Genomic DNA, 19,398 nt, shown 5'->3' with positions numbered 1-19,398 from the left:
GAAAGAACAAACGAATGAATGAGTACTGCTCAGCAACCATCACTATTACTTACTAAACAGACCATTCTACCAAGAACTTGAGACTACATAAAGGAAAAGGAAGCCAGAATATATTTCCTCTTTTAAGCCTCTTTAAAAAAAAAAACACCTTTGACTTTTTTGTGCTTTAATGTACAGTTTTAGTGTCTCTAAAAACATGTGATAAAAACTGTTTGGGCAAGAAAGATGACATAATAAACCATGGACAAGGAACAGATAACCTAGTCCAATCAAATTTCCAAAAAGATATGAAAAAGATCTAACGTAGCTCAAAATGATTTCTCCAGATTCTCTTTTAAAGACTCATTCGGTTTGACTTACTCAGAAATCACTCAAAATATCAGATTCATAAGAACTGAGGTTGGGAATAGAAAGGAACAGGCATCACTTGAGTGGGGATCAGACCAACGAGTATGGCAGGGAGCGCTGCAGGGAGCCAGAGGGTGTGGAGGGTACAAGATGTACCAAGAAGTTTACTCGGAGAGCTTCCAATAAGGGAGGAAAAGGAAAAACAATCAGAGACCCCACCTGCTTTGAACCACTGCCAGGGGTTCTGATAGCTATAACTGCCAAGCACATCACTCAAACTCACACCCACTATAAGCTTCTTTGCCTCCAGGGCCCAAGTTCCTTTAAGATTTCATGAGTTGCTCCATTCACTCACCTGAGAGCACCTTGCACAATTCCTGCCCTACCCTGCCCTCCAGTCTGCCAATCCTCAGTGAATTTTTTTCCCTTTCCACAGTTAATGAAGCCTCAATCCCTACAAAATTGAGCTTCCACATCAAAGTGACTTACAGCAAATATGTTTTGAAGCAATTCTCCACTTGCATAATTTCCCTAATAAAATGCATTCACGGAACCACTGTTAAACTCAGAAGAGGGTGCTGCGCATGAGGATTCCAATTTCCTCTTCTGATCAGAGCTGTGCTCTCATTCAGGGGATCACTGGTTGCCTGACCAGTCACACGCGCAACCATGGCGCCTAAACATTGCCTTCTAGGCTTCCTCGTCACTCTCTTCCTGACTGGTGCTGCAGGTAAGTGCTTCATTTCTTTCTAATTGCTCACGGTTTTGTCATCTGAGTGTGCTTGAGGGATTATTAGAAATGGCAATACTGCTTTTCCGGGCTTTGTAAAAATTCCAGCTTTCTTCTGTCTTGAAATAATCAGAACAGATGTGGGGTCAGTTTTTATCTGCAACCTGAATAACTAACTCCACGTGGACTTATTGAGTAGCTACTCTAGTGGGTGCAAAGTTCATACAGGACCAACGCACATCCACCTCTGTCTCCTTAGCATTTCTTTTGCCTTCAGGGGACATGACAGCTTACTGGGTAGAAAAAGTCTTCTACGCCAGACTGTCCGAGTCTGGATTTCAGCTCTGCCATTTACTCTTTAGGAAGACTTGGGCAATTGACTTAATGTTCCCATGCCTCAATGTCTTCATCTGTAGAATGGGAATTGTACGTATTGTGAGGATTAAATGAATTAATATATGCCAAGTGCTTGGAGCAATGCCTGGCACAGAATAGAGACAGTAAAGAACATGTGCGAATTTGCTCTCAGTATTCACAGAGAACTCTTCCAGAGCAGAGACCATCATCACCCCAACATACTTCTGAGCAAGGCCATTAGGACCCCCAGTTAACAGATGGGTACCTCTCAATGTGAGTGACTCAAGTATGTTTCCCAAAATTACACAGTTGCCCAGTGACTGATTACATAAAAACAGTTCAAGCCTCCATCTCCCAGAAATGTGTGCAATTGTGTAGACTATGCCTTTGGTCCTTGTAACACCAAGGGCTAACTTAGCAAAATATGGCAGGAATTCAGTGCTACCCAAATGATCCTGGCTCTGCATCTTACCGGGTCTGTAACCTTGGGCAAGATAGGCAACTTCTTTAAGTCTCAGCTTCCCTATTGTAAATATAGTAAAAAAATGCCTGCTTTATTTAGTGATTTGGGAATGAAATAGGATGTAAAGCTTTGAGCACCGTGCCTGATACATGTTTAATGTTCATAGACATTCATGTTCAATGAATGTCAGCTGGAAGAGGAAGGGGAGGAGGAGGAGGAGGAATATCTCCAGCCTGTCGTTGTTTGGTTTTCTCCATTAGCTCTTCTCTCCCGAGGCTTTGTACTTGGTTTTCCGTGGTGACAGGCAGGCTCTGGAGTTTGCTGCTACACAAGTTCCTTCTGCTCAACAAGGCTTAGTTTTTAAGTCTGTGAGAGGAAGATGACAATAGTCTATTTTTCATAGAAAAGCAGGGCAGATTAAATGAGTTAATGCAGATAAAAGCTCCTCAGTGTCTGGTACAGAGTGATTTGCTATTATTTTGATGACTGTCTTACAAAAATCAGAGAAGAAATCCATAGTCAGATAAGGGACCCCGAATCATCTATCTTCAGGGCAGCAAATCAACTCCAGGCAAGGGTTTCAGGAATTTGTGCCTGTCATCTCCCAAAAACTCAGGGGAGTTTTATGTACTAAATATGAGTGATTACGCAGCATTTTAGTGAGCAAAATTAACGGTGGCAATAGACTCTTTCCAAGTACACACCACCATGTGATGCATTGAAGGAGGTCAAAAAATAAAAACGCCCTTCCCCCTTAATAAGAGTAGTAACACTATTTGGGTGATAAAAATAAACAAACAGAAAATAGCACATCTTGAATGTTCAGAGCTGATTATGGGTTTAGGATTACTTGCTTCCACCTCAATGATATTTGAGCAAAGACTTGATGCATGTGGAAATCCAGGGAGGAGCATTCAGGAAAAGGGAAGGACCTTCAGTGGGGACCACACCCACAGGTGGAGCAGGAGAAAGAAAATGAGGTCAGGGAAAACAGGGGCTATGCTTCCTGACTCCTCCTTCTGTCCAACTTCCTAGCCCAGGTTGGCAAACTCATTCGTCAACAGAGCCAAATATCAACAGTACAACGATTGAAATTTCTTTTGAGAGCCAAATTTTTTAAACTTAAACTATATAGGTAGGTACATTGTTTTAACTTCATTAGGGTACTCCTAAGCTGGCCTTTGCTAAAAATGTCCTCAATCTGATTGAGGTACGTTCGCTGAGGTCGACCCCTTCCAACTCTCTCATCCACACTCATCTTGTATACTTGTTTCGTCTGTCTCCTTTCCGAAAACCGACTTCTGCGCATGGCCCATGAAGTTTCAATCACACTGTACGTGCGCGTCCGCACGTGGTATTTTGTGGAAGAGCCACACTCAAGGGGCCAAAGAGCCGCATGTGGCTTGCGAGCTGCAGTTTGCCGACCACTGTCCTAGCCCTTTTCAGAAACCGTGAACCTGCCCAGGAGGTGAAGCTCTACCTCTGCCCATCTTAGGTTCACAGCTAGGAGGCTTTAGCAGAAAGAAAGATTAACAAGAGAAAAACAGCTTATTAATGCATACAGAGCACACCACAAATGAGAAACCTAAACAGAGTCACTCAAAACGGTGGGTTAGAATTCGAGCTTATGTAGCATCTTCAGCAAAAAAATAAATAAAAATACATTTGTAGAGACGTGGCAGGACAAATGAAAGCAATTTTAGGCTTGCCAGGGTGGGAAACTACAGAAAAGTAAATATATGAGAGGAAACTAATGGAGTGCGATTTGTTGGCAGATTCTTCTGGTGCCATCTCTGGGCGGGTAAGAGTCAGTCTCGGTAGAAGAAGGATTTATATCCTGCCTTTAGTCAGAAAAAGCGGGGAGGGGTGGGGCGGGGAGGGGGCTTTTCCTGCCTGCATTGCTTACTTGCCTTCAGCTCAAAATAAGTTTTTTTTATGTCAAAAGAGGCATATTTTGGGGTGACACATTCTGGCTTTCTTCAGACTCTAGAATAAAATATTGTCAAAGGTCTCTTGCCTCCATGGGACTAAGAACAGGTGAGACTGCACCACCCACGTCACATGACCTGAGGTGGAAAGTACAAGCCATGTCAGGGCAAAGTTATGCTTTCCTGCCATGATTGCTGTTGAGAGCCTTCTCAGGGACACTGGGCCCATGGCAGGGTCTTGGGCGGTCCTCCTTCATAGCATGGGCCAGTTTAGCTGAGCACTTACACTTGAAGCCAGGACGCAGGCCAATCAGTGCAGACCTTCAGGAATGGGACAGCAAAGCCTGCTACCTGGAATATAGGTGGGTCCTCTGGGAGAGGTGGAGGACACTGAGGCAGGACCCAGAGATTGAGCAAGAATCTGAGAAAGGAAGAACTGAGTGCTGCGCTGAGGTCCTAGAGCCAAAATCGATCCAAGGCAAAATGTTCTATCAGAGGAGCCGTCATACAGGGCTCCTAAGAAGGTGGGAGAGTGGCCTTGGCATGGGTCTTTCATCTCAGTCCTTACATTCCATGACCCTCAGGGAAGGGACGAAGGACAGTATTTTCCCACTGCTCTTTATTTCCTCTACGGTTTGGGAATGGGATGAGAGGATATCACTTAGGTGTTGATAGTCTGAAACACAATGGTCCTGAAACTTCAGCCTGCATAAAAATCATCACATTGAAGATTCAAAATGATGATTTCTGGGCTCCACTTCCATTATCTGCACTGACAGCAACTTCTTTAGGGAATCCCACCTCAGGTATTACATTGAAAACTACATTAATAACAATGGTGCGTGCCCTAACCAGTTTGGCTCAGTGAATAGAGCGCTGGCCTGTGGACTGAAGGGTCCCAGGTTCGATTCTGGTCAAGGGCATGTACCTTGGTTGTGGGCACATCCCCAGTAGGTGTGCAGGAGGCAGCTGATTGATGTTTCTCTCTCATCGATGTTTCTAACTCTCTATCCTTCTCCTTTCCTCTCTGTAAAAAATCAATTAAATATATTTAAAAAATAACAATGGTGCGCATATTAATAATGTTCAGTGTTTTCCCTTCTCTATTATTTTAGAAACTCATCCAGCCCATGAGTCTCTGAAGCCTCAGAGAGTACATTTTCAGTCCCGGAACTTTCACAACGTTTTGCACTGGCAGCCTGGGAGGGCTTCTGCCAGCAGCAGCAGTATCTACTTTGTACAATATAAAATGTAAGTAATTTGAGCTTCCTCCAACTGATAGACATGGCCACGGGGAGAACATTTTCTAGAATGCAATGGGATGTAAGAATATGAGCATTATTTCAGTGTCAGAGAGACCGAGAAAAAGCAGAGGTAAGGGACAGGATTGTCTTGTCTCCCCTGAAGGCCACCTGGTGACACAAACTGCATGATGTGGTGCAAAATGCTGGGGACATCTGCCATCCCGTAAAAACCAGCACCAAGACCTTGCAGGTTCAGCCTTTGGCGTCACAGCAGTCTGGCACATAGTGGGCACTCAAATTACTATTTGTCAAGCGAGTGTTGGAAACAGCTTGCTAAGCATACAGCAGTCACTTCACTAAGTTGACACTATTCACACTGAAAAAGAAGGTGTGGGTCACATGGAGGTCAGTGTGTAAAATATATTTTTAATGTAAAAGTCATTTTTTAGAGTGTGTTTACCATTTAGAAAATGCATTTCAAAAATTAATGACTCCTGTAAGCATGAACATGAATTGGAACGCGCTGCTGCATGTTCCTCTCGTGTGAGCTTCAAGCTAGTTCTGCGGGATCGTTGCCAAACCTCAGATAGGATCAACTCCTTTCCTGGACTGAGGCCTGGAACAGAGGTTCCTGATTTGCAAATGACAGGTTTTCTCACTCAAGCATTTCCTGGGGTATTTTTGAGGCTCTTTCCTCTCTTACATAGTTTCCGGTGCTGACTGAGCGTGAGACAGGAAATACGACCCTTTATTTTGAAGGTTTTTCACCATAAATTTAGAAACCAGGTGTAGCTCTGGACCAAAATAACAATTTTTATTCCATAAATTCATGTCTCTCCAGCATGGAGCAGGTCCAAGGTCCAATGTTTCCATTCATTAACCTCTCACTCACTTCAGAAGAAATATTTCTGGAATTTTATCAGTCTGTAACTACCGCAGCTTTTCTTACATTTGGGTAAAATTTACAAAGCTTTACTATAAAGATTCCTCCATTTCAAAAACAGAAGCGTGCATAGCCGGAGATGCTTCCAGCATGTAGGGAATTGGGAGGAGTGTTCTTCTTGCCCTTCCTCCTTAGGCAATATAAACAGGTCCAAAGTGGGCCTATTTGTGGTCCAATATAAAAAGTGGATTAGGGGTTGTTTTATCATGATACTAATGAAGGTTAAGCTGAAAGGCAACATAGAAGAATTTTATATTTGTAATTCTTTTTCTTAACGAAGGCTCCCAAACGTGTATAAAATTCAGACTACCTGGATCCCTTCTTAGCTCTGTGGTATTTTCAACAGCACAATGCAGATTTATATTTTTGAAATCATTCCTTTGGTTCTGTCCAGTTCATATGGGCCTATAATTGATATCTGTCCCATTTGGGGTAGGACAAAAAATAAGGTATCACATTAATAGAGAGGCCAGTCATTACAGCTAAACTCAGCGAGCAAAGACAATTTCTCATCAATAAATAACAATTAAAAAACGTTAAATCGTGCTTAATCTATGATGTTGGTTCTTTTTTTTTTATGGTATCTTCTGATATAGTGAAACTGCTGTCATATAGTTTACAAAGTAAAGATATCAGCAATATTCCTATGGCTAGAAAGTCACAGATTTCAAGTCCTTCAACAAATACGTTGAAGCCTTTCTCCTGGCCTCTAATTCGTGCTCTGCTCCCACTGTTATTGCATTTTCTCTGATTTATGACTGGTAAGGAAGTAAGCACTGACCTCCCCCTTTGCTGTTACCCCATGCCCTAGTCTCAGGAAGAATCAGCCTATCTGTCTCTGCCTTGCTACCTTTTGAACAATTTCATGGGTGCCCCTCTCTCTTTTCCAGCTCCTCACATAGCACTCACTACAACCCCCACTCTATTTCCAATAAAGAAATTGGTTCTATGTGTTGGGTAAGCATCACCTGAGATAAAAAGTAGTAGCAACTTCTCAGAATCAGCCACATTACTCAACAGCAAGCTGATGAGAAGTGAGGAAAACCACAGAGTTGAATCCCCAGAAGCATTAAGGATGTGGAGAGCCAGTTCTCAAAAATAAAAGTTGGCCCATAGACCAGAAGAAAAACTTCACAAAGTATTTTTAATAAAACAAGCTCTAGGTTAGTGATACAGAAGGTGTCAGGCTTGAGTTTATGTTTTATCAAGAGAATACTTTGGTTGACAAGAAGAAATCTTCTTAAGGATACTTAAGAGTAGCCATAAGCCTTTATAGTAGTACTGATATTGGAGAACAATTTTCAACCAGTCTAAAATATTAACAGACTGAGAAAACTGCGCACTCCTTCAACAGAAAGAAGACACTCAAAATTTGTCTTTTCCCTTTTATAGCTATGGACAGAGACAATGGAAAAATAAAGAGGACTGTTGGGGTATTCCGGAACTATTTTGTGACCTTACCAATGAAACCTCAGATGTTCAGGAGGCTTATTACGGAAGGGTGAAGACGGCTGTGGCTGGGACCCACTCAGCCTGGACCATGACACGGCGGTTCACACCCTGGTGGGAAAGTGAGTCCATGGAGTTTCTTTGCATTTGCTTTTCCTGCCCTTGAGTAGCCTTCCTAGAGCATGTCTAGTTGCGAGGCCCTGTGCTTTGCAGAGGTCCACACCATCATCTCACTTGATCAAATACTCAGAACAATGCCAGAAGATGGTGGTCACTAGCCTTACTTCACAGCCCAGGAAATCAAGGCACGGAGGCTTCAGTAGTAGCTCAGCCTGTATAACCAGATCAGGATTCAAATTCTGCTGCATCTGACTGCAGAGTCGACACTCTGTTGCTCTGCCAGATTGTTACCTCCTAGGTAATAATAATTTAAAAAAGAGTTTTAGATAGCAGAAAAGAGTTGTACCACCCTAGACCCCTTCTAATATTGGGGGTTAAATTCCTGAAAATACTCATTAGAAGAATTTTCTGTTGAGGAAATTAAGACTTTTGCTACCTCCCCAAAGGGGAGACAAAAAGTTCGCTCTCTTATCCATATCTCCATGATGTATATTCTTTTTCTAAGGTAATCATAATCTAAGAATAATATTATAATCATACTCATTAGAAGAATTTTCTGTTGAGGAAATTAAGACTTTTGCTACCTCCCCAAAGGGGAGACAAAAAGTTTGCTCTCTTATCCATATCTCCATGATGTATATTCTTTTTCTAAGGTAATCATAATCTAAGAATAATATTATAATCAAATATGTAAATTATGAAATAAATCATTACCAACAGACCTTATATAAAAGAGTAGACAAAAGGGAAAGAAAAAAGAGTGTTTAATGCATATATACAAAGATATGCATAACAAAACAAGATAGAAAATGTTACATATTATAGTCCTCATAATTGCAACTAGTCATGAAGCTGTAGTTAATATTTTTAATTTCTTCTCTCACTATTAATTCAATGTTCGCTTTCTTTCCAGCCAGCAACTCAGCTCTTCAGTCATGAGGAGTTTGAGTTCTTTTGGTCTTTCTTGTATAAGCTGGACATAATCTTACATTCATTTTTTATCACAGAATAGAGAGTTCTAGGAGGCACCTCAAGGGATATCAGGCATACTTCTCCCTGACCCCGGTGTATCTATAGCAATTCTATTTCCTCTTGATAATCAGAATCAATCGTCCCAGACAACCCATGGACCTTATTTTCGCCTTGTTGGTTAAATGGCACCAAGAGCTTCAAACAATTAGGAGGCAGCCTTAACTTTTAAGTATTGGAAACTATTGTTATTATCCAGAATGATTAAGGATCAAGTGTATGGGAAACAACCATTTCATGAGTCAGTTGCTATGAGAACTGCTTTTCCTACCACCATGTCTTGTATCTTAAACCAGTGAATTCTGTCTATGGAAGGAAGGTAGAGCGCCATATATTGGTCACAAGATTAGAGCAAATACGAATTCCTAGACAAGTTCCCAAGGCGTCGTCTCCCAAACTGAGTTTTCAGTTATCCACTTTACTTCATATAAAGCCCCATCGCTGAGATAGAATATATGGTAAGGCTTCACTTCTTCCACATTAACTTAGTTCTTCTGTCATAAGCAATGTAGCGTGGGGTACCATGCTCATGCATGAGGCATTCATGATTACATCCATGGTGGGGGGTGGCCAGGGGGACTGCTGATAACTACAGCTTCTATTCCAATGCCACTTGCCCCCCCCCCCATGGAAAGAGATAAAAATATCTACTATATAAAATGAACTATGTACTAGGGTTGGTTCATCTTACTGGGAAATTGGACACTCAGCAGTGTCAGTCCAGCCTTGGCAAGAGGAAGTCCATATGGTTGAGTCTATAGCCTCCACCCATTTCACACAACCATTTTATTCATGAGCCTATCAAGCAAGTATGGGGCACTAGGGAAGTGGACCTTCACTGCCTGCACCTAGATTTTTAAGCAGCTTTATTGAGATATAATTCACACCCCTTATAACATGTACAATTCAATTTTTTTTTGTATATTCACAAATATGTATAACCATCATCCACACTCAATTTTAGAACATTTTCACCATCTCAAAAAGAAATTCCATACACATTGGCTATCACCATCCTATTCCTCTACTTCTCCAGCCTTTAAGCCCTACACAACCACTAATCTACTTCTGTCTCTACAAAGTACCCTGTGCTTGGCATTTCATATAATGTGTGGTCTTTGGTGACTGGCCTCTTTCACTTAGTATAACGTTTTCAAGGTTCTTCTTATTGCATCATATTTTAGTACTTCCTGTCTTTTTGTGACAGAATCAGATTCTAGTATATGGATAGACCACACTTTGTTTATCCATTTCTCAGCAGACGAACATTTGAGTTGTTTTCCCCTTTTGGCCATTATGAATAGTGCTCCTATAGGAATTCATGTACCAGTTTTTGTGTAGACATATATTTTTATTTCTTTGTGGCACATGCCTTAGGAATGGAATTGCTGGGTCACATAGTAACTCTATGTTTAATCATTTGAGGAACTGCCAGGCTGTTTTCCCAAGCAACTGTACCATTTTACAGTTCCCTCAGCAGTGTATGAGGTTCTGATTTATCCACATTCTCAGAAACACTTACCTGACTTTTTTTTTATTACAAAACATGTGGAGAATGTGGAGAAATCAAAGCTCAAAAGTTCAAAATTTCATGGGATATTTTGAAAATGCATAGCACAAGTAAATGTGCTTTATGTTTCATTCATCCAGCAAGCCCAGCGAATGTTTCTTAGTAATAGGGGGTGAAAAGTAAAGCAACTTGTCTTTCACTTGAGAGGAAATGTCTCCAACAAACCGCAGAGGAAATTTAATGACAATGTTCTGCTTCTATGTATCTTACTAAAGCATCTAGAGTGCCTAGTACTTTAGGCACACCAAATGTAATCGGTATCACATGATCAATTTGGTGGACCAACAGGATATCCTGTGAAAAGATCAATGACTGCAGATTATTTGTGACAGACAGCCAGGATGACAATGAAAGTCAAGTGAGCCTGGCCGGTATGGCTTATTGGTCAGGGCACATGCCCAGGTTGTGGGCTTGATCCCCAGTAGGGGGCATGCTGGAGACAGCCTATCAATGATTCTCATCATTAATATTTCGATCTCTCTCTCCCTCTCCCTTCCTCTCTGAAATCAATAAAAATAAAAATAAAAATAAAACACTTTAGTAAAATGAAAGGAAGCCAAGTGAAAGAGAACTTTTCTGATACTTTCTAACTATTGGACAAAGGAAGGAAAAGAGTCATTCTCTAAAGCAGTAACTGTATATTAAAGGCTGTGTTGATTGGCTCCAGAACGGTTACTATAATGAGTCACACCATGGTCACCACCTGAGTGCATTTACCATTATCCCTTTTATTATTCCATCTTTTTTGGGGGGAGTGAGGGGCAAAAAAGAGGATATAATTCAAATAAATGAGTTAAATGGGGAAAGTAATACATCTTACTACCTCTGCATCATTCAAGGTGTTTTTTAAAATATATTTTTATTGATTTCAGAGAGGAAGGGAGAGGGAGAGAGAGATAGAAGCATCTATGAGAGAAAATCATTGGTCAGCTGCCACCTGCACACCCCCTACTGGGGATCAAGCCTGCAACCTGGGCATGTGCCCTTGACCGGAATCGAACCTGGGACCCTTCAATCCGAAAGCCAAAGCTCTATCCACTGAGCCAAACCAGCTAGAGCCAAAGTGTTCTTTTGATGCACAAATCTCTGCTGTTTCCCCTGGGATACAATAGTACTTTTGATTTTCAATTTTGTTCAGAGGAGGAATTCCACTAGCTTCCATTTGGCCTTTCATCCCATAATAACTTTCATGCCACAGCTCAGAAAGCCAAAATGGGCATTGATCCTGTCAGTTGGTATGTATATCTCATTGAATCTGCTTTTATTACCTGACAGCTACAAGAACCCATAGTACATTCTGAGTCCCCAAGGATTACTATCAGCTCAGAATCAGGGTCCATTATTGGCCAAATGGTCTGTACTGTACTTACCTTTCTCCAGTTTGCAGTTATCCTCAGGGAAGTATAAAAGATGTATCTTACAACTTGCAGCATTATTACCTCACTTGCCTAATGATATAGCTGGTGCTATGTCCCATTGGAGCCAAACTAATTGGATCATGACCAAAATGCTAGATGTTTAGAAAAAGGCATGTTTAGTTTTCTAACTCTTCAACTATCAGGAGCGGAATGAGAACTAAGCAAACTGATCCATGGTATCCAGCACATGTTTTTTTGGAATAACTTGAAATTCAAGCCCAATCTACTGTACCAACAGTTCTCTATAAAAGAGCAGACTTGGGAAAGCCTTGCCATCAAAGAAGAGAAACAATGAAAGGTGTATGTTTCAGTTTTGACTCATTTAGGAATCAAGAGTTTCCCAAGTTCAAAAAGGTCTGAGATTCAAATATATTCAACGTTCATGTTTCAGTAAACATCAACTTGAGGTTGTACCAGGTTACAGAGCCAAATACTTAAACCAGAGTTCAAAAGTACTAGTGATGAAAGAAACAACTAATAAATAAGACTACACTAAAATTACAAACTTCTATTTTTAAAAATATACCATTAAAGTGATGAAAAGGCAACCTACAGAGAGAAGATATAAGCAATGCACATATTTGACAAAGAATTATGTTTAGAATGTAAAAAGAACTCATACAAATTAATAATAAAAAGACAACAGATTAAAAATGGACAAGAAGTTTGATCAGACTCTGCCGGGAGCCGGTCCATGCTTGCTGTTTCAAGGGACCTGGCATATATGGCATACTGTTCTTAATATGTTTGCTCACCTTCTTGGCACTATGTGTTTTAACCAAGGTCTCTGAGAAAGGTTGTTTTCCCCAGGTAGGGATTTTCCCCTGAAGTTAGGGAGGGAATAAAACCCCTCAACTAAGTGCCAGGCGGGTAATTAATCCCTTTAACTACGAACAATCATGCTTAAACTACATAATCTTTTCTCCCTGGAATGGAGATAAGAAACGCCCTAACCTTTGTAATAGAGATTGATAGGATTGAATCAACTGGTATAAATACAGTTGTAACAAGACAGAAACACTCAGAACTTAGAACAGAATCAAGAAGACAGAACCTACACGGAGCCTAGAGACAGAAGAACTTCGCTGGAGAGAGCATGCCAGAGGATCCTGGACTGGGACTGGCCTCGGAGCCTAGAGACAGAGCCTAGCGGGAGAACATGGCAAGGGATCCTGGACTGAACCTGACTACAGAGATTGGCAGGAGAACCTGACTGGAACCTGGACACTGAACCTGACTGGAGAGCCTGGATGGAGCCTGGCTGGAGAGCCTAGCGAGGGAACATGGCCACAGAACTTCCCTGGAGATCCAAAGCAGAACCTCTCTGGAGATCCAGACCAGAACTTGGCTGGAGATCCTGGCTGGAGATCCTGGCTAGGCTGCTGATCAACTGAATGCTGCCTCTGTGCCATTCCTTCTTCGCCAACTCCGTCCACGCCTTTGGGGACCCCTGGACCCGCTGGGGCAGGACCCCAGCAAGACTCTTCACAAAAAAATATCCAAATATGCAATGAACATTAAATTCCATTAGTCATCAGGAAATGTAATTTAAAAACAGAAAGAATAAGTGCACACACTTACCAGAATGTCTAAAATTAAAAAATTTTGAGATAATAAAGCTAAGTGTTAGAGAGAATGTAAAGAACTGGCACTTTCATATACTGCTAAAGGGAATATAAATTGGTGTATCCACTGTGAAAACTGGCAACATATATCACCCAGCAAGTCTATTCTTAGTTATAGTCCCAACAAAATGCATATTTCCCCAATGACATGTACAAGAATGCTCATAGCAACTTTACTCATAATATTAAAAAACTAGAAACAACCTAGTGAATAACACAATAAACTGTGATACTCATACAATTAAATACCACACAGCAACCAAAAGAACTACATATATATTATATTATATTATATTATATTATATTATATTATATTATATTATTAATTATATTTGCTAGCGCTGCCATAGCAAAATACCACAGACTTGGTGGCTTAAACAACAGACATTTATTTTCCCAAGTTCTGAAGATCAAGGTGTCAGAGGGCTGGTTTCTTCTGATACTTCTCCTTGGCTTATAGCTGGCTATCTTCTTGCTGTGTTCTCACATAGTCATCCCTCTGTGCTTGCACATGTCCACATCTTCTGATAAGGACACCAGTCATTTTGGATTAGGGCCTATCCATACCATCCATGTGCTTTCATTTTACCTTAATTTCCTCTTTAAAGTCATGCCATCCCCAACTACAGTCATATTCTGAGGTTCTAGGGGTTAGGACTTCAATGCATGAATTTGTGGTTAACATAATTCAGCCCATAATTTTATATATGTATATAGTAAAAGAAGCCAGGCACACAAAAAAGTATATATGATATGATTCTAAAAATCAATGTATATGTAAATGGAAGTCAGGAAAATAGTGGTTATCTTTTGGAATTAATTACTTAAAGGGAACATGGAGGCGGTTTCTGAGTGCTAGTAATGTCCTGTTTCTTGATCTGAGTGGTAGCTAGACAATTTGTTGAGCTGTACCCTCGTGATTTATTTTTTGTCTATATCTATTTTATAGGTCAATAAAAAGTTTATTTAAAATTACAAAATTCAAACCAAATCAACAAAAAGAACGTATCAACTTTTAAACGTGTGCTCACAATAAAAGCACAAGGAAGCAGATGGACAGAAGCAAGTTTGGAAGCAACAAACACTGACCCATTCAGCACTTCAAATATTGTAATATTGAAAGCAGCTAAAATAAGTTAAATGATATAACAAAGGGAATAAAAACATAATCAATAAACAAAACTTTAGAGTTCATTTTCCTAAACAATCACTGCATGTGGAAATGATTGATAAATGTACTCTTATAGCTGAAACAGAATCTCTTAGTCTTTGAAAATAAAAAATTATCTTCAAAGATATTTCTCAGATATTTATATTTTAGGTATCAACAGTATCTCTTCATAATGATTTTTGCCAGATCTCTAAATTTAATAATTATTTATTATGCATAATGTATCCATGTGGAATATTACATTTTTTAATGACTTATCAAAATTTCCTATTCTTTCTCCAGCAAAAATAGGTCCTCCAGGCATGAATATAACCCAAGTCAATGGATCCTTGTTGGTGATTCTCCATCCTCCAAAGATACCATATAGAAACCAAAAAGGAAAAAATGTATCAATGGAAAATTACTATGAGCTAGTGTACCGAGTCTTTATAATTAACAACTCACTAGAAAAGGTAAGTTCAGATGAATAGATAAGTCTGTTTATTTGTTGTTGTTCATTTGACTCACAATTCAGTCATAAAATATGTCTTCTCTCTTGTTATTCTATTCCTTTTCATTTTTCCTGAGATTTTTTTTTTTTAGTTCCTTCACCCTTATTGATGAGGAATTAGTGCTTGGCATTAAATTAAGAATCTGTGCATGTGCATGTGTGTTTGTATCTTTTCAGTCACTCCGCTTGATCTTTCCTGTACATCTAAAGATTGGTATTAACAATATTTAATTCCATTTGACTGCCACAAATATTCATTTTAAGGACTTTGCAGATCTTGTTTTTAAGTGGCTTTTGAGTCAGAGCATTATATATTTGTGTCATTTCGCTATGATATTTTAATTCATTGTCAGTGCCTTTATTTTGACTTGGTGGTTAACTGAATGTTCCTTCTTTTGGGTGGCCTTCTAAGACAGGGTTCCTTAAGTTCTAAGGAACAGAACCCCATTCAAACTGGTTAAGTAGAAAGTAGGTTAGTGGAGGGGAGGAGTTTAATTAGGAAATAACAAGCAATCTTAGGGACAGCCAGAAGCAAGAGTAAAGTGCTGCTCAGCTTTGTAATGGCTGGGAAGGAGAAATGGAGAAGCAAGTTTTCAAGAACCCTATTCTGCCTCTCTGTGGTCACATGTTGCATGTCTACAGCTGTCTCCAAATCTACTCGATTCTACTCACTGCACAGTTTAAATTCTTGACAAAGAGACTGACCACTGGGTCAATCAGCAGCCCTCACGTAGTACCTACACAGTCACTTGACCTGCCTCTGTATTAGGCTGTGTTCCAGGACTCTGGAGAAAGAGGCTGTGTCTAGGAGGAAACCCTACAGCCCATCTACTACTGTGACCAGGAACAACTTATTAATTGTATCAAAAATAGAGCAAACCAGTGACTTACTGAAACCATTTATCATCTCTTCTCTTTTCCCTTGTATATAGGAACGGAAGGTGTATGAAGGAACTCACAGAGTGGTTGAAATTGAAGCTGTAACACCTCACACTGGTTACTGTATAGTGGCTGAAATATATCAGCCCATGCTAGACAGAAGAAGTCAGAGAAGTGAAGAGAGATGTGTGAAATGTCCTTGAAGTGTTGTGGTGTGCTCTGCAACATGGAAATCAAAAGCTCTCTGGGAATGGGATGGCTCATGCTTGAAGTAGCTCATTGAAAATTGTTTTTATTCTTCTTAAAGCAATGTCACACTTTTGCGACTTCTTTGTTTATCCATTATTTCTTCCTTTATACTTCATTTGTAAACTGAATTTTAGCAACATATCCACTTCCAACACATTAGAATTTAAAGAGGCAGAGAATAAGGGCTCTACGAAATATAGAGCTTTACTTCTGAATGTAACATCCCTAACAACAATCTCCACTGTTCTGAAAAATGTAAGAACCAAGGAATAGTAGGCATTTAACAAACTGTTGTTGAATTAATTTTGACAAATAGCATTATAGACAAGCAACCTTTTTCACTCTCTATTGAGACAATTTGAGATAGATGTACCAACTTTTATATGAATGAACATTTTATATGAATGAATATATTCCCATATATTTCTATTTTATATAAATACTAGAGGCCTGGTGCACGACATTCATGCACTAGCGGGTGGGGGAAGGTGGTCCCTCAGTCTGGCCTGTGCCTTTTCACAGTCTGGGAGCCCTCGGGGGTGTCCAGCAGTCGGACATCCTTAGCGCTGCAGCAGAGGTGGGAGAGGCTCCCTGGCTTCTGGCTGAGCAGTGGTCCCCCTGTGAGAGCACATTTACCACCAGGGGGCAGCTCCTGCATTGAGCGTCTGCCCATTGGTGGTCGTTCTGCCAGTTTATTTGCATATCACCCTTTTATTATATAGGATATTTTTGCATACATTGATTTTCTATATAAATTATTTCCACTTAGTGAACCAATTTTTTAACCTATGTAAATAACAATAGTACTTGCAAAGAACCTCAAGTCTCTGGAGGAATATCTAGATTAAGATTATCCACAATAACATCTAAATACTGAAGGATGTCTACTCAATACAATTTTTCTCATTTAGCACATACTCATATTAAGGTTTTCTTTTCTGTTTTTATTTTGTTTCTTAATGTTACCTTAGAAGAATTCAACCTTATTCTCAAAATCAGGTATAATATATTTCAGCAACAAAGTAAAAAAGAAACCTTAACTCCAATTTATACCACCCTCACTACTCTACCTTCCCGATGAAGGGTCTCTTGCCAGTTGCACATTAGGAACTCCTGTGTACAAGGATCTTATGAATTACAGTTTGACCGGAGACATGTGGGATGGCTGAGAACCAGGTGGAGATGTTGGCTTGAAGCTGACAGCACTCAGTGGGTGACAGGTTTACTCGGGAGAGGGCCTGGTGTTGGCAGAGATCATAGGGCCAGCTAAAGCCCCCCAACAAGGTCCTAGCAGCTCCACTGCCCCCCAGTAAAGGTACGTAGCCTAAGGCTCAGTGTAATCAACAGAAAGCTGCTTTCTTCACTTGTGGCTTTATCTTACATATCTGTTTGAGGTTGTCTTTCTTGTGAGGAGGTATATTTTGGAGAACATTTGCACAATTCCTCATGAAAGTTTCTCCAAAAATGTGATAAAAATATATTCAATGCTTCTGGTCACATACAGTTATACACAATTGATAAATGGATTAAAAATTATTTAAAAATGTATGGAGGGAGAGAGCAAGGGACACAACAAGAGCTAGAGAACTGGTTCCATTGCTTTGCCCTACGGTCAGAAAAAGATGAATTTGAGCATAGACCTAGAGACAAAAAATTCCTTTACCTTATATTTTTGAATTACGCTTTTTCCTCCTTATTATCTTTTTTGCTTTTTGTGAGGAGCAGGGATTGCATGTGGCCAAGAGCATTTAAGTTTGTGCAATTCAGCAGTTCTGAAGCTCGATTTAAAAACAGCTATGGTTGCCTCATGAAAGTTAATAGGTAGCACCAAGTTTTGGGTTTATTTGTTTTGCTTTCATGCTTAGGCAAGTCACTTAGACACGCGTAGGCAAGAGTGAAATACTTTGTAAAAAATAAGAATTGTCACATTCTTCATTGTGTTAGGCATATGCGGTCATCCTATTTCAATAAATCTTTTGCTTTGCAATTTGACATATTTGTTATTCGGTTTATTTAAGAGGAGGATAAAATTGGTAAGTCTCTCAGATGAAATTAGACTTTTTAGACCCATCATACATCCCAGCCAGAAGGAGCAGTGTTTAGCAGGACTCCAAACATTCGGTGATCTTGTTCTATGATCGAATGGCAATTCCACTGTTGTAGTTTCTCAGGCCAAAAGCTTTGGGGCCATCTCTATCCCCATCTTTTTCCTCACATCATATATTTAATCCATCAATAAATCCTACCGGATCGAGTTTGAAAATATGACATTTCTCACAGCTACCTTATTCCCAGCCAACATCATTTCTCACCTGGATAATGGTTATGGCAACCTTACAGGTCTCCCCGCCCTGCCCTTGCCTCCCTCTAATCTAGTCTCAGCAGGGTAGCCAGGGTGAACCCTTTGAACACAAGTCAGATCATGACACTCCTGTGCTCCTAGCTTTCCAGCTCATATGGATTAAAAACCCAGATCTTTATTGTGGCCTCCAAGGCACTGCATAATCTCATCCCTTTGCTCCTGATCTCTCAGACCTCATTCCCTCATTCTGGTCTGCTCACTTTACTTCAGCACATTGGCCCCTTTGCTTGGCTCTCACACACAAATGCTCTGGCCTCTGGGCCTTTGTACTGGCTGCTTTCCAGAAAGTTGTGCCCCTAGATATCCATAGGCTTGTTTTAAATTTGTTTTTTTATTTTTTATTTTTTAATATATTTTATTGATTTTTTACAGAGAGGAAGGAAGAGAGATAGAGAGTTAGAAACATCGATGAGAGAGAAACATCGATCAGCTGCCTCCTGCACATCTCCCACTGGGGATGTGCCCGCAACCCAGGTACATGCCCTTGACTGGAATCGAACCTGGGACCCTTCGGTCCGCAGGCCGACGCTCTATCCACTGAGCCAAACCGGTTTCGGCAGACTTGTTTTAAATTTGATTTAAAATTGCAGACTATCCCCTGCAACTCTCTCTACTCCTCATTTTTCTCCATAGCACTGAAACCACCTGACACACTACAGTTACTTGTTTATCTTGTTTATCATTTATCCTCCCCTCTTCCACTAGCATGTAAAGGCAGCTCTGTCCCCTTTCCCCCCCCACATTATCTAGAACAGTACCAGTACATAGCAGACACTCAACATTTATTGTATAAATTGGTGAATCAAGAGGACATGGGAGGGATGAGTGAGGAGGGCTAGATGGGAGGTTTTTCCTATTATTTTGCACAACCGGCTGCCGCATCTTCCTCGGCAGGTGAGTATGGAGATGCAGAGATGGAGTTAAGTGGAGACCAGGTCTCGGACAATTCTGACACCAAAGCAGAGAGCTGGCTACTCCAGAATAGCTGTTTCTTCCTCCAACTGAGTCTCGCTTCCGAGGCAT

At 40.4% G+C, this 19,398-nt stretch overlaps 1 protein-coding gene across 1 annotated transcript; it reads left to right on the top strand.

Annotated features, from left to right (window-relative positions):
- Positions 1-732: 732 nt before the first annotated feature.
- On the top strand, positions 733-18,005 carry IL22RA2 (interleukin 22 receptor subunit alpha 2). The gene is made up of 5 exons (XM_059700443.1): positions 733-1,078; positions 4,942-5,077; positions 7,406-7,584; positions 14,678-14,847; positions 15,818-18,005. The coding sequence occupies exons 1-5, from the start codon at positions 1,018-1,020 to the stop codon at positions 15,965-15,967; spliced, it is 696 nt and encodes a 231-aa protein (XP_059556426.1). The 5' UTR covers positions 733-1,017; the 3' UTR covers positions 15,968-18,005.
- The last annotated feature ends 1,393 nt before the right edge of the window (positions 18,006-19,398 follow it).

The sequence above is a fragment of the Myotis daubentonii genome, chromosome 6 (genome assembly GCF_963259705.1).
Source record: "Myotis daubentonii chromosome 6, mMyoDau2.1, whole genome shotgun sequence".
NCBI lineage: Eukaryota > Metazoa > Chordata > Mammalia > Chiroptera > Vespertilionidae > Myotis > Myotis daubentonii.
The sequence above is the reverse complement of the archived record's forward strand: the minus strand, read 5'-3'. Positions and strand labels throughout refer to the sequence as shown.